Raw genomic sequence first — 12,500 nt, forward strand, 5'->3', positions numbered from 1 at the left:
TCCATTTGCATGTTTCGTCTCATCCTCCCTCTTGTGTCCTGAATGTTGTCTTTAAATGCTGTGTCATTATAAAGACTATTTGATTTTCCTGACAGATTTTCTTTGGTAATGTACAAATGAAAGTTTTCCAAATAAATGAAATTGTTTTTGTGAAGCCAGCAGCCCACACAAGCTGCCCCGTGACAGTGCTTGGGCTGTGGCAGCTACAGGGAGCTTTATTTTGGTTCTCAGTAAAACACTTTGCATACTGGGGCAAACCAGTGATGATAAAAAAAGAACAGATTGTCTCCAGTTTATATGATACTCATAAACATGCTGCCTTTTCCTGCTCCCAAACATTTTGATGATATTTGAAGTCTTTTTGTGTGGTGTTTGAGATATAGGTGTTTATGAAACCTGCAAACGATCTTAGCTTTAAACACAAAGGTCCTGTTTCACATCCCGTCTGTAGTTTCTCACAATCTTTCTAAAACGTCACAGAAAAGAATCCTGTATCTTCTTTATTTGTTGTTTTTCTTCTTTGTCTTATTCTATTTGTTTAGGATGCATTATCGTTTTCATATCAGTTACATCCTTTGTGTGGACGTTTACAAACCGTAGTGTAATGTGAACGAGACTGAAGTAAAGAGCTCAGTCTTTGTGCAGAGAAGGATGAAGTGCTGTCAGTAAAGATGAAGAGCTCGGCGAGGGATGACTGATGATGGGTTCAGGAATCTGTGACAGTTTCCTTCTATTGTTATTACTGACAAGTTTAAATGTTTATGTGAAAATATTATTGGGATATTAAGCAAAAAACCAACAACTACCCTGACTTAACACTAATGCTAGAGATTTCAGCTATAGCCATCTCACCCGTAGGACACGTTACATACATACGTCTTGCTACGTCCTTCTTTCCCCTTCTCAGAGCCTCTTGTGGTCAATCAGCGATCCATACGGGGGCATAAAAGGGTGGTGTCATTTTACACACCATCTCACAAGCCTACATGGGGCTTCAAACAGAACTCTGTGGGACACAGAGAGACATTTTACCTGCCTTAGTGTGCAGAATCTCTTTACTTTGTAATGTTACATGTAGATCTGTGCACACGTGTGTGTCATGTAGCATAATGAACTAATTAGTGCACTGTTAACAAATAGACATTTATCTAAAGGAAAATATATAGAATATGAAGGACACGAGGAGACAGAAATAACATATTGTTTACATGTTACAGAATGATGTGAAGACTCGTATAGTGCAGGAAGGAGTCAGGGTTAGAGTCAGGGTTAGAGTCAGGGTCAGAGTCAATGTTAGAGTTAGGGTCAGGTTTAAAGTCAGGGTTAAAGTCCGGGTCCGAGTCAGGGTTAGAGTCAATGTTAGAGTTAGAGTCAGGGTTAAAGTCAGGGTCAGAGTTAGGGTTAAAGTCAATGTTAGAGTTAGTTTCAGGATTAGAGTTAGAGTCAGGTTTAGAGTCCAGGTCAGGGTCAGGGTTAGAGTCAGGGTTAAAGTCAATGTTAGAGTTAGGTTCAGGGTTAGAGTAAGAGTCAGGGTTAGAGTCAGGGTCAGAGTCAGGGTCAGGGTTATTCAGTTCAATGGGCAACTCTTCCACTACTGCAGATAGTGAGTGCCACAGCTCAGGGCTAAAGCTGTTGTGTGTGTGTGTGTGTGTGTGTGTGTGTGTGTGTGTGTGTTGTGCTGACCTTCATTGTCCTGAGTCCTCTTCATTTTCTTCTTTATTTTTAGATACTGGGCCTCCTTGAGGAACCTAGTGGTGTCTCTGCTGAACTCCATGAAGTCCATCATCAGCTTGCTCTTCCTCCTCTTCCTCTTCATTGTGGTCTTTGCACTGCTTGGCATGCAGCTGTTTGGAGGACAGTACGTTAATACAGACTCATGACCTCTCATGTAGACCAATAAATATCAGGTTTTAACTGATGAACTGAATCTCTTGCTGCAAATACTGATTTTTAAAGCAGAAACACAGAGACATCTCCACAATGTTTATCTCAATGTTTCTGACAGGTTTAATTTTGAATCGGGAACGCCGCCGACTAACTTCGATACGTTTCCCGCAGCAATAATGACCGTGTTCCAGGTGAGAAATGATGAATAACAGTAAACACTAACAACATAAACTAATACGAACTAAAAACTACACACATATGTCACATATATCTTTACAAACAGATCTCTCTCTCTCTCACTCTCTCTCTCTCTCTCTCTCTCTCTCTGTTCGTATGTGTGTGTTAGATTCTGACAGGTGAAGACTGGAACATGGTGATGTATGATGGCATTGAGTCTCAGGGAGGAGTCAACACAGGCATGGTGTTCTCCATCTTCTTCATTGTTCTCACACTCTTTGGCAACTGTATCCAGATTCACATCCAATACACACACACACACACACACACACACACACACACACACACACACACACACACACACACACACACACACACAGTGTTTTGACGTTGTTAGGTTCCTTAACATTGTGTTTAGATACATTGCTGAATGTGTTCTTGGCCATTGCTGTAGACAATCTAGCCAACGCACAAGAATTGACAAAGGTACTGAACAAACACACACACACACACACACACAGTGGTTGCTCAGTTATTAAGGTGTTGGGCTACTGACGCAGGTTATAAGTTTGAATCTCAGGTCTACTGAGCTGCCACTGCTGGGCCCCTGAGTAAGGCCCTTAACCATCGACTGCTCAGTTGTATAAATGAGATAAATGTAAGTCGCTCTGGATAAGGGTGTCCCAAAAAAAGGGTCTGCCAAAAAACACCCAAAATATACACACAATAGTTATTTTAAGCTGTTTTACCACCTCTATGTAGGATGAACAAGAGGAAGAGGAAGCAGCCAATCAGAAAATGGCTCTTCAGAAAGCAAAGGAAGTGGCAGAAGTGAGTCCACTGTCTGCTGCCAATCTCTCCATTGCAGCGTGAGTAACTCTCTCACACACAATCACACACACTCATACACACTCCTCCCTTTCTCTATCTCTCTATTTCTCTCACTCACACACTTGCATTGTCACTCTCTCTTAACAATCAACAATACAGAAGAAACAACACTAGTGTTTTTAAAAATATTAGCTGTCTTGGGGAAGAAATCCTCAAACTGAGCAGCTCCATAGGCGAGGAAGAAGAACACAAGAACTACAGGAATACTGAAGGTCAAAAGAGACACCTGTATGAAGAAAGTGATCCAAGGTGCAGCAAGGACATGAGGCAGGTTCACACAGGACAAGAAAATGGACGCCTCCACATGGTTCTTTGCCCAGGAGATAAAAGCCACTTAAAACTACCTAGAAGACAAGAAACTACTTGTGATACTGAAGCCACTGAAGAACCTAAATCTCATGTAAATAGACCACCAGAGATGAGTGGATGAAATTAAGGCATCACTCAATCAAAGAACTGAAACAAGTATGGTGCGAGACACTAAGGCTGGACTTATTTTATAAAAGCTTGAGGTCTTTCAGTGGATCAGGTTTCACCTGTGTTCAAGCCTCAGTGGCTTTTAGAGAACATCATCTGAAGTGTGAACTGAACAAAACTAACACTTTACTCCTTGTCAGTGGCAGGAGAAGAAACCACATCACCTCTACGTCCCATAGTGGTGTTGATGAAATAAAGGACAGAGGATCCTTAGAATCTTCTTTGGCACAGGCAGATAAATGCTTTTTATGCTACTTTACCTTGTTAATGTCCAGCACTGTATTGTAGTGTTTGGATGTGGAAGTCTTTAAAGGTGGATTGGAGCAACACAATAAACCTTTAAAATTCCTTGTATGCTCCTGCATACCTGGCCAATAAAGCCAATTCTGTGTGCTAGTGACAGTAATTGTGTTTGTGTGTGTTTGTTTGTTTGTGTGTGTGTGTGTGTGTATGTGTGTGTGTGTGTGTGTGTTAGAGACTTGTCTCTTACCTGGTGTTTCCCTCCTCAGCGTGACAGTTAACTCTGAGCGTCTCAGCACCTCTGAACCCTTTCTTCAGTGGTATTTATTTTATTTCTCCTCTTTGTGTTTTGTTTGTGCTTCAGTGGTTCTTTCCTTTAAGTTTTGTATATTTCACACTATTATGCTAGTTTATTACTTACTTGTCATCCAAAAAGCCCTCTTTTAACACTTAGTACTTGTAAGCTCTCTGCTGTGTGTATTTTCCCACACTAGTACCTTTATAGTGTCACTGTATGAGTAGCAGGTCTGCAGTAGTTGTGTGAGTAGATTAGGCAACTCAATGGTAGTGATCCTTCTGTTGATTTTATCTTAACACCCCTGTAACGTCTCTCTTTCTGTCTCTTACTCTGCAGTAAGGAGCAGCAAAAGAACCATAAAGGTTCTAAGTCAGTGTGGGAGCAGCGCACTAGCGAGCTCCGAAGACAGACACTGATGACCAGCAGAGAGGCGCTGTACAATGAGCTGGACCCCGAGGACCGCTGGAAGGCAAGTGGAGAGGGTTATTGAGGGATCATGTTGGTTATAACGACTATACAGATTCTAGACATTTAATTAACAATGTGGTTCGTGACTGACAGATTCTTCTAGCAGCAATCTTTTTAAGAAATATATTCGAAAACACTGCAGGTTTAATAAGCATGTGTTGTGTTGTCTCAAACTGTGTGTGCACTTACAGGTGTCATACTCCCGCCACATCCGACCTGATATGAAGACTCACCTAGACCGGCCACTTGTTGTGGATCCTCAAGAAAACCGAAACAACAACACTAACAAGAACCGACCAGGAGAGGGACCTCTTTTCCATTCTACAGTAGGAGGTGGGGTAAGAGGAGCGGGATCTGCTGTAGCCCGGAAACTAGAGAGAGGAGAATCCACAGAATCTCACCAAGGCTACAGGAAAGGTGAGAATCAGAGCCATGCTGGCACTGAGAGCACCGAGGTCGGCACGAAGGATCCACACCGGAAGAGAGAACATCGCGGGCAGAGATCTGGGCGCTCTCGACAACACCGTAAGGCTCTGGATGTAGAATCTGAGAATGGTTTAGGAGGAGGAGGAGGCAGGAGGCACCGAAATAAAGGCACAGAGGTGGGGGTAGAAAGCGAGCAAGCAGATGGACCTGAGCGAAGGCAGAGGTGTCACAGACATGGAGAGAAAGAAGGGAGGAGGGAAAGAGGAGAGCAGGGGGAGAGGGGCCGACACCGCAGGAAGTGAGTTTATTTTTAAACCAGTTTTTCTCATTTATAAATATAAATCTACTCTCATGCTCTGCTATTTTGTCTGCTGTCCTTTCTAGTTCTCTTTCTCTCTCTTTCTGCAGGGAGGGACCTACTCTGTCCACCACTCGTCCCATTCAGAAGACTTTGTCTAGGCAGGACAGCCAATACAGTGAGGACCTGGACAATGTGATGAACAGCAAGCTTGCTACCCAGCCATTAGTTCCCTCAGATACCCGTGGGCCAAGCAGCCGTTCCACACCCCACTCCAGCCTCCTGAGCCTGGTTAGCAGCACCCACGGTTCCCGCCTGGCTCCTGTGGGCACAGAGAGTAGCTTCATTCTCCCCAATCCTGTGTCCACCACCATTAACCTTGCTCATCTAGATGCCAAGCCAAACTACACAGCCATAGACATGCCACCCATGTTCCCGTCTGCCAACGCCATTCTGCAGGGTGAGGAGATGAACGGAATTGTGCACAGATTCTGTATTTGTTGTCTTAAATGCCTTTTTAATGAAGATTTAACATGCTCTCAAAACTGCAGCACTGTTGTAAACATGAGGAGCTGTCAGAAAACAGCAACTCTGCAGGTTTGCATTTGATTTATGACCATCTGTCTCAGCTCTCCTCTAATATTTATCCCGCAGTCAATAAGAATGCCAACACAGAACCGCTGCCCAAAAAAGAGGATACGAAAGGTGACGATGATGATGATGACAAAGATGACGGAGGGCCTAAACCTATGCCCCCTTACAGCTCTATGTTCATCCTGTCCACAACTAACCCGTGAGTTTTACACTAACTACACTGATACCTCAGCGTCTTGGGCCTTGAGCACTTACAATCCACACTATACTGTACAGCTATAAGTACAAAGCTCCCAAGCTACACCAACACAGGAACATACATCATCTACACCCACAGTCCAACAGCTCTACACCTCAGGACACTGATTTGCCCTGACATTAATTTGACTCTAAATGAACCTTACACTAACCTGACCTGACACTAACATGAAACTAATCTACTCTCACACTTAACTACCCCGATGATGCTTTGTGTAGTGCAGGTTCAGCAGAATGCCTGTGACGGGTAAAGCTGGCCAGGTTTTATGACTACTGGATTAAAGTCAAAGGCCCAATGTTTAAACCTGTGTGTATGTGTGTAGGTTTCGCAGGATGTGTCACTACATCGTAACCCTGAGGTACTTTGAGATGTGCATTTTGCTGGTCATTGCTATGAGCAGTATTGCTCTTGCTGCTGAAGACCCAGTGTGGCCCGAATCCCCCCGGAACAATGTGAGACCACCCTTCTGCTTAGCGTGCTCCATCTGTTCTCTTACTGCACTGCTGCATCTCATGGTATACAACAATACATCCAGTGTTACTACTCTAATGGTGCAGAACCATGTTCCTCTGTCTCTATCTGCAGGTTCTACGTTATTTTGATTACGTCTTCACAGGTGTGTTCACCTTTGAGATGCTTATAAAGGTAAACACCTTGAACACCTGAAATGTCCTTAAACATCTTAAACACCTTCTCTCAATGTACTAGGGGCTGCATCCTACATAACCAACTGGATATTCTCTCTCTCTCTCTCTCTCTCTCTCTCTCTCTCTCTCTCAGATGGTGGACCTAGGTTTGGTACTTCATCAAGGATCCTACTTTCGTGACCTGTGGAACATTCTGGACTTTATAGTGGTCAGTGGTGCCCTGGTAGCCTTTGCGTTCACGTAAGTGTTCTCCAGGACCCTCCTCCATGTCCTGCTGTGTCATTGTGGTCTTGTGTCTCTAGTCTTTTTCTGTTCTTTCTACGCCTGCTGCCTGTTATTGTTTTCCTTTTTTCTCTACCGTCTAAAAACCATGATTCAGCCAAATGGTTCCTGACCCCCTGGAGTGCCAGTTTTACTTCATACACTTTATCACAAACATCCTTCTGTGTCTGTTTACTTCTAATGCAGTAAAGATACTCTAGCTGTCTTTCTCCTTGTCTTTCTCTGTGTACCTATTTCAGACCCGCGTTCCTATTTCAGCTCTTCTTCTATCAGAATCTATTCCAACTTGCTCACCATATTCCCATACAACATTCCACAAGGCTGACTTTATGCCCAGTTTACCGTTTCAGCTTAATTTTCTAAGTCCCAAGCAAAGGAAAGGAAACACAAGGTTTAGAGATTTGTGCTCCAATATACCAGGAAAACTGATGAAGTATAACATGTACAATCAAGTATAGAACAAAAAGTGGCCTGGACTTTGTCCTCGTCCTCAGTGTCTCAGCCTTCTGTGGACTTAGAATCAGTTATATGACCAGTTTAGTGAGCTGCATGATGTCTCCTGCAGTGATGGCCTGTGAAATAAAATGAATCTCACCACATTGTGAAAATAAACACTCAGCAGTCTGGTAGATTTCACAAATTTCAGTCTCACATGATTCTGTTCTGAATCTATTTTATGCTTAAATTTTTAGCAAATGATCTTCTTTGTTGCTCCTCTTGATTTTTACTAAAAGTGCCTTGTGAGTGGGTTTGTGGCCATTGGGTTCCTCATACCTCAGACATGTCCTCTGCTACTCCTTCTCCTCTCCCATTTTCTGCAGTCATGCCCAGAGATGACGTCCAAACTCTCGGGTGCACCAGAGGGTCACTGCCAAGTCTTTTTATTGCAAACAAACAAAGTCAAATAATGATACAGAATCCCATTTTGGCACCAGGGTGTCACTGGCGCCCTCTGGCTGTGACTGGTGATGTCTATTTTATGTGTGTCGTTAATAGTTTGATCTGTAGATGCTATATATTTTTATTCTCTGTAAGTTTCTGTTTTTTTTTTTTTTTTTTTTTTTTTAGATGAGGCGTCCACATATAACAAAGCCTGCACTCTGTCATCATTTTTTTGTGAATTCTTTCACTGTCTCATATTGATGTTTTTCCTCCTCCTACATTCTTCCCTTGTTTGAGTGTGTCTGTGTTTTCAGTACTCTGTCTGTGTCGGTGTTTGTGTTTGTTTTTCTGTGTGTGTTGTCTGTCTCTCTGGTCGTCTCTGATCCTCTCTGGTTTCACACAGTGGAGGAGGTGATGGAGAAGGAGAGGGGTAATGTCTCTTTCTCTCTCTTTGTCTGTCTCTGATTGCTCCTCATGCCTGTTACACAGCCAGATTCTCGTCACCTGAATTCCTTTATCCATACCACTGCTTTCTCACACATAGAACACAAAACGGTTGGCTTGTGGTGTGTAATGTCGCTAGCCAAAGCCTGGCCAAGCAGCTAATAAACTCTTGGTAGACCCTACAGTATGTGGAATTTGTTAACATATGTATTTGTGTCTATGTGTTCGTGTTTGTCTGTGTTTTGTTTAAAAATATTAAGAAACAAACTACAAAATACTTTGTACATATTTTGGATATAAAAGTGGATGGTGGAATAATCAGGACAGACTTACTGACTAATTTATTGATTTATTTGGAGACTCGCACATGGGAAGGGAGACAGACAGACTGACTAATAGACTGTCCCTAACCTGACTGAACCTGTACTCACACAGACGACACAATTATAGGCGATCGAACAGCTTACCTCATACACTGATTCTATCTTTGTAGACGCGTATCATTTCTTTCATGAACACAAAATCTTATTAGCCTGCCATTTATTGTCTGGAGAGGAGAATCGGCCGACTCGGATCTCTGCTGAGACAAATAACTGACCGGCCGAGCATCTTTTGTCACATAACAAAGCACACAGCAGCCTGAGTCAAAAATAGCTGTGATTAATGATCACTTTTTGGTCAAAAATGATTTTAAGGTATTATTAAGAGTTAATTGAGGTTTTGTTCTTTGTTAAATAAATTCAAACCAAGAGCAGACATTTAGAAAACTGTTTAAATGACCAATGTAACACGACACATCCGGGGAACAAGAAACTAAAGATGCCATGTTCTGATTTGTCGAGGTGTTTCATCAGGAAATAAAAGCTGTAATTATGATCTTAATATTTACATCTTAAACCCAAATTATTTCAGCATATTCTATGGGATTATGTAAGCTGTAGCAAATTATATGATGTGAATTTAGATGATTAATTCATGCTCTGTAGTTTACTTAACAAAATAATTTATAATCTTTCACAACTGATAATATGTAATTGGTCATTCTCACACAACGCATCCCAAACTGTGTAGCAGTGCCGGCATTTCTGAACACATTTTAATTTATAGTGAATATTGGTGTATAATTTGACTTTTTTTTTTTTTTTTACCTTAATTAATCCCTAATACGTGTTCCTTAAAAACATTAAAATAACATTTCCACATGGAACACATGCGTTACTATAGCAACCACATCCACGTTACTTAGACTGTCAGGGGAAATGTGCACGTGTTGGTCAAGACTCCGTGCATGTTCGGAAATACAGCTCATTTGCTGTAGCTAAAATATTGGACCTACTGGTGTGTTTTTGGGTGGTAGTAGGAGTCTGGAGAACCTGGAGAAAGCCCACATGGACACACAAGGGAAGAACATGGCTTGGTCTGGAGCCCTGCACTTGTGAGGTGGCAACAATACCTCCTGTACCTTTATACTTCTAGAAGTCTTGAGCTTATCAGTCGCATCTAAACCAAACTCTTTGAATCTAATGATTGCTTTAAATACCCAAAAATCAGGAGGTATAACGAAGATGAATTCATTTATTATTGCATTTCAACATTAATATAATGAAGCATGAGCACATCCCAAAAATAAAATCCAAATGTATTATATTCCAAGAATAAAATGAAGATCTAAGTCATGTTGAGCACAAAAGTTGGTTAACAATAAGCCTAGTGATACCTAAGGGTTAGGGTTAGGGTTAGTTAATTAGTTGTGCTGGTGGTTTGTTAGAGTGGCTGTCAGAGTACCAAGGAGACACCAGTCTCGGTACCAAACCGCTTCCTTTAAGGAGACACCAGTCTCGGTACCAAACCGCTTCCTTTAAGGAGACACCAGTCTCGGTACCAAACCTCTTCCTTTAAGGAGACACCAGTCTCAGTACCAAACCTCTTCCTTTAAGGAGACACCAGTCTCGGTACCAAACCTCTTCCTTTAAGGAGACACCAGTCTCGGTACCAAACCGCTTCCTTTAAGGAGACACCAGTCTCGGTACCAAACCGCTTCCTTTAAGGAGACACCAGTCTCGGTACCAAACCGCTTCCTTCTCACTGGTTAAGCAGTTACAGATAATTAGGGAAACTTCCACAGCATGATGATAACTCATTGTTATTGGGACCCATGAGAGAGATCTGCTCCAAATGGCATTTGGTAGTCATCATCTATCTTTATATATCATGTGTATATATATGTGTGTGTGTGTGTGTGTGTGTGTGTGTGCGCTTTTTGTGCATGTCAGGTCTGATCAAATGCAGACTTGTACTCTATATTTCTTTCTTTCCTTTGTGTCACATATTGATGTTTTCCTCCTTCAACCTTTTCCCTCCTCTCGCCATGACTGTTTATATATATGACTGTGTGTGTTTGTGTACGCACGTGTGTATGGGTGTGTGTTTCTGTCTCTTCCTGTCTCTGATTCTCTCTCATCTCTCCTATTGGCTTCTCCTCCAGCGGCGGCAGTGGGTAATGATATCTCTCTCTCTCTCTCTCTCTCTCTCTCTCTCTCTCTCTCTCTCTCTCTTTTCTCTTTGCTTTTATTGCTTGTCCTGCCAGTTACATAGCTTTCCTATGTTTCTTTTCTGCCTGTTTGCTCGTCTGTCCGTTTGCTCGTCTGTTTTCTCTCTGTGAGTCTCTGGCTTTAATGAGCTTTAATGAGATTCAGAATCATGACACACCTTCTGTATTAAACAGTGGTGTGAAGAATCCATGTACAGTTCAGCTTGACAATGTGTGTGTGTGTGTGTGTGTGTGTGTGTGTGTGTGTGTGTGTATGTGTGTGTGTGTGTGCTTCACTGAGTGTAAGCACACTTTCTGAGTGAATGAACAGGTAAAAGTCAAGCTCTGTCCTGTAGAGGAATGAAACAACATTATAGGAAGTGATCTTTATTTTTATTCTACAGTAAAACACTGCAGTCCACTAACAAGTCTTTTTACATATTTTATCATTTACTCAAATTAATACTAACAATATATAAACCTGAACAAATCATTTAAAAAATCATCTTTGTTTTTATCATGTTGCCACTAGAACTGATATTAAAGAGGATTATCTAAGAACTTATTATATATTTGTTGACTAATGAAAAGTTTTTGGTAGTGGACTTTACTGTGTAAACTCCAACGCTGACAACTTGGATATCATTTATAAACACAATTAAAGGAGCTTTCTGGAGCGTTGCAGTGCAGTGATCAAACCAGCAGTGTGTTGGTTTATATTGTGTTGGGTTTTGCTCTTGAGGTGTGATCATTGTGCATGAGATGAAAAATCCTCATTATAATCCACTCCTAAAAACTCTTCCTTGAGAAAGTGAACATGTTTTTAGAGAACCTCCATCTCACTTCCACATGTTTATTGTGCTCTGTTTCATGGATTCAGAAAAATGTAAAATAAAAAAAAAAAAGAAAAACAGGCTTGGCCGGACATTCCATCATTTGAGGATGTCTGACACCAGACATGCTGCTGTGGCACTGCGATGATAAGGACTGTGAAGAAAAGAGAAAAAACCTTGGTAGCAGTTACAGCATGGACCTGAGCTGAGCAGTAGATGCACCTAATAAACAGCATGGGCATATGTGTGTGTGTGTGTGTGTGTGTGTGTGTGTGTGTGTGTGTTGGGAAGATTTGCTAGGCTAGATTACATTGTCAATGAAAGCTGTGTGTAGATGCAGTGCATCACTCTGTAACTGGACTGTGGACAAATACACAGCTGGCATGTGAGCTACTAACTGTGTGTGTGTGTGTGTGTGTGTGTGTGTGTGTGTGTGTGTGTGTGTGTGTGTGACCTACAGAGGAAGCAGTAAGGGGAAGGACATCAGCACCATCAAGTCACTGCGTGTGTTAAGAGTCTTAAGACCACTGAAAACCATCAAACGCCTGCCGAAGCTTAAGGTAAAGAGTGGAGCTACTCAGTGCTAGTTGTGTGAAATGTTTTCTGACAAAGAGGAAATAATTTAGCAGTAATTCAGTGAGTAATAAAAGTTCCTGCTCAGGTGGACTTTTGGTTCCTGACAAACTGCTATTTTAACCCCCAGATTTCAGCCCCAACGTCTCTTTGCGTCTTGTCGTGTTACGACTGATATCTGAGTTAAAACGATGTTTAGAGGTCTCCAGTTTTGTTTCCTGCTTTTTTGTTTTAAAACCTTTTTTATGATTGTTTAATTTGACATTGGGTTCGAATTCTCCAGTTCAGCTGTAG

The 12,500-nt window shown here is 41.8% G+C and overlaps 1 protein-coding gene and 1 long non-coding RNA gene across 30 annotated transcripts in view; one reads left to right on the top strand and one right to left on the bottom strand.

Moving 5' to 3' along the window:
• The window catches only part of cacna1aa (calcium channel, voltage-dependent, P/Q type, alpha 1A subunit, a), a 68,256-nt gene that overhangs the window by 21,617 nt on the left and 34,139 nt on the right, over positions 1 to 12,500 (top strand). For 17 of the 29 annotated variants that reach the window (XM_027177240.2, XM_027177257.2, XM_047800790.1 and 14 more), the window contains exons 14-28: positions 1,727 to 1,858; positions 2,006 to 2,078; positions 2,234 to 2,351; positions 2,483 to 2,550; positions 2,827 to 2,933; positions 3,942 to 3,992; positions 4,307 to 4,439; positions 4,630 to 5,162; positions 5,249 to 5,622; positions 5,817 to 5,955; positions 6,338 to 6,467; positions 6,601 to 6,660; positions 6,796 to 6,902; positions 10,756 to 10,767; positions 12,094 to 12,193. In XM_027177240.2, coding sequence (XP_027033041.2) covers positions 1,727 to 1,858; positions 2,006 to 2,078; positions 2,234 to 2,351; positions 2,483 to 2,550; positions 2,827 to 2,933; positions 3,942 to 3,992; positions 4,307 to 4,439; positions 4,630 to 5,162; positions 5,249 to 5,622; positions 5,817 to 5,955; positions 6,338 to 6,467; positions 6,601 to 6,660; positions 6,796 to 6,902; positions 10,756 to 10,767; positions 12,094 to 12,193 — 2,137 coding nt within the window. The remainder of the gene's footprint in view (positions 1 to 1,726; positions 1,859 to 2,005; positions 2,079 to 2,233; positions 2,352 to 2,482; positions 2,551 to 2,826; positions 2,934 to 3,941; positions 3,993 to 4,306; positions 4,440 to 4,629; positions 5,163 to 5,248; positions 5,623 to 5,816; positions 5,956 to 6,337; positions 6,468 to 6,600; positions 6,661 to 6,795; positions 6,903 to 10,755; positions 10,768 to 12,093; positions 12,194 to 12,500) is intronic. The other 12 variants (XM_027177250.2, XM_027177251.2, XM_027177243.2 and 9 more) reach the window with 5 other exon arrangements.
• On the bottom strand, positions 214 to 4,186 carry LOC125138701. The gene is made up of 3 exons (XR_007137915.1): positions 3,923 to 4,186; positions 1,684 to 1,844; positions 214 to 1,006 (listed from the first exon to the last, which is right to left on the bottom strand). It is a non-coding gene; the product is annotated as an uncharacterized LOC125138701 (long non-coding RNA).

The sequence above is a fragment of the Tachysurus fulvidraco genome, chromosome 15 (assembly GCF_022655615.1).
Source record: "Tachysurus fulvidraco isolate hzauxx_2018 chromosome 15, HZAU_PFXX_2.0, whole genome shotgun sequence".
Classification (NCBI taxonomy): Eukaryota; Metazoa; Chordata; class Actinopteri; order Siluriformes; family Bagridae; genus Tachysurus; species Tachysurus fulvidraco.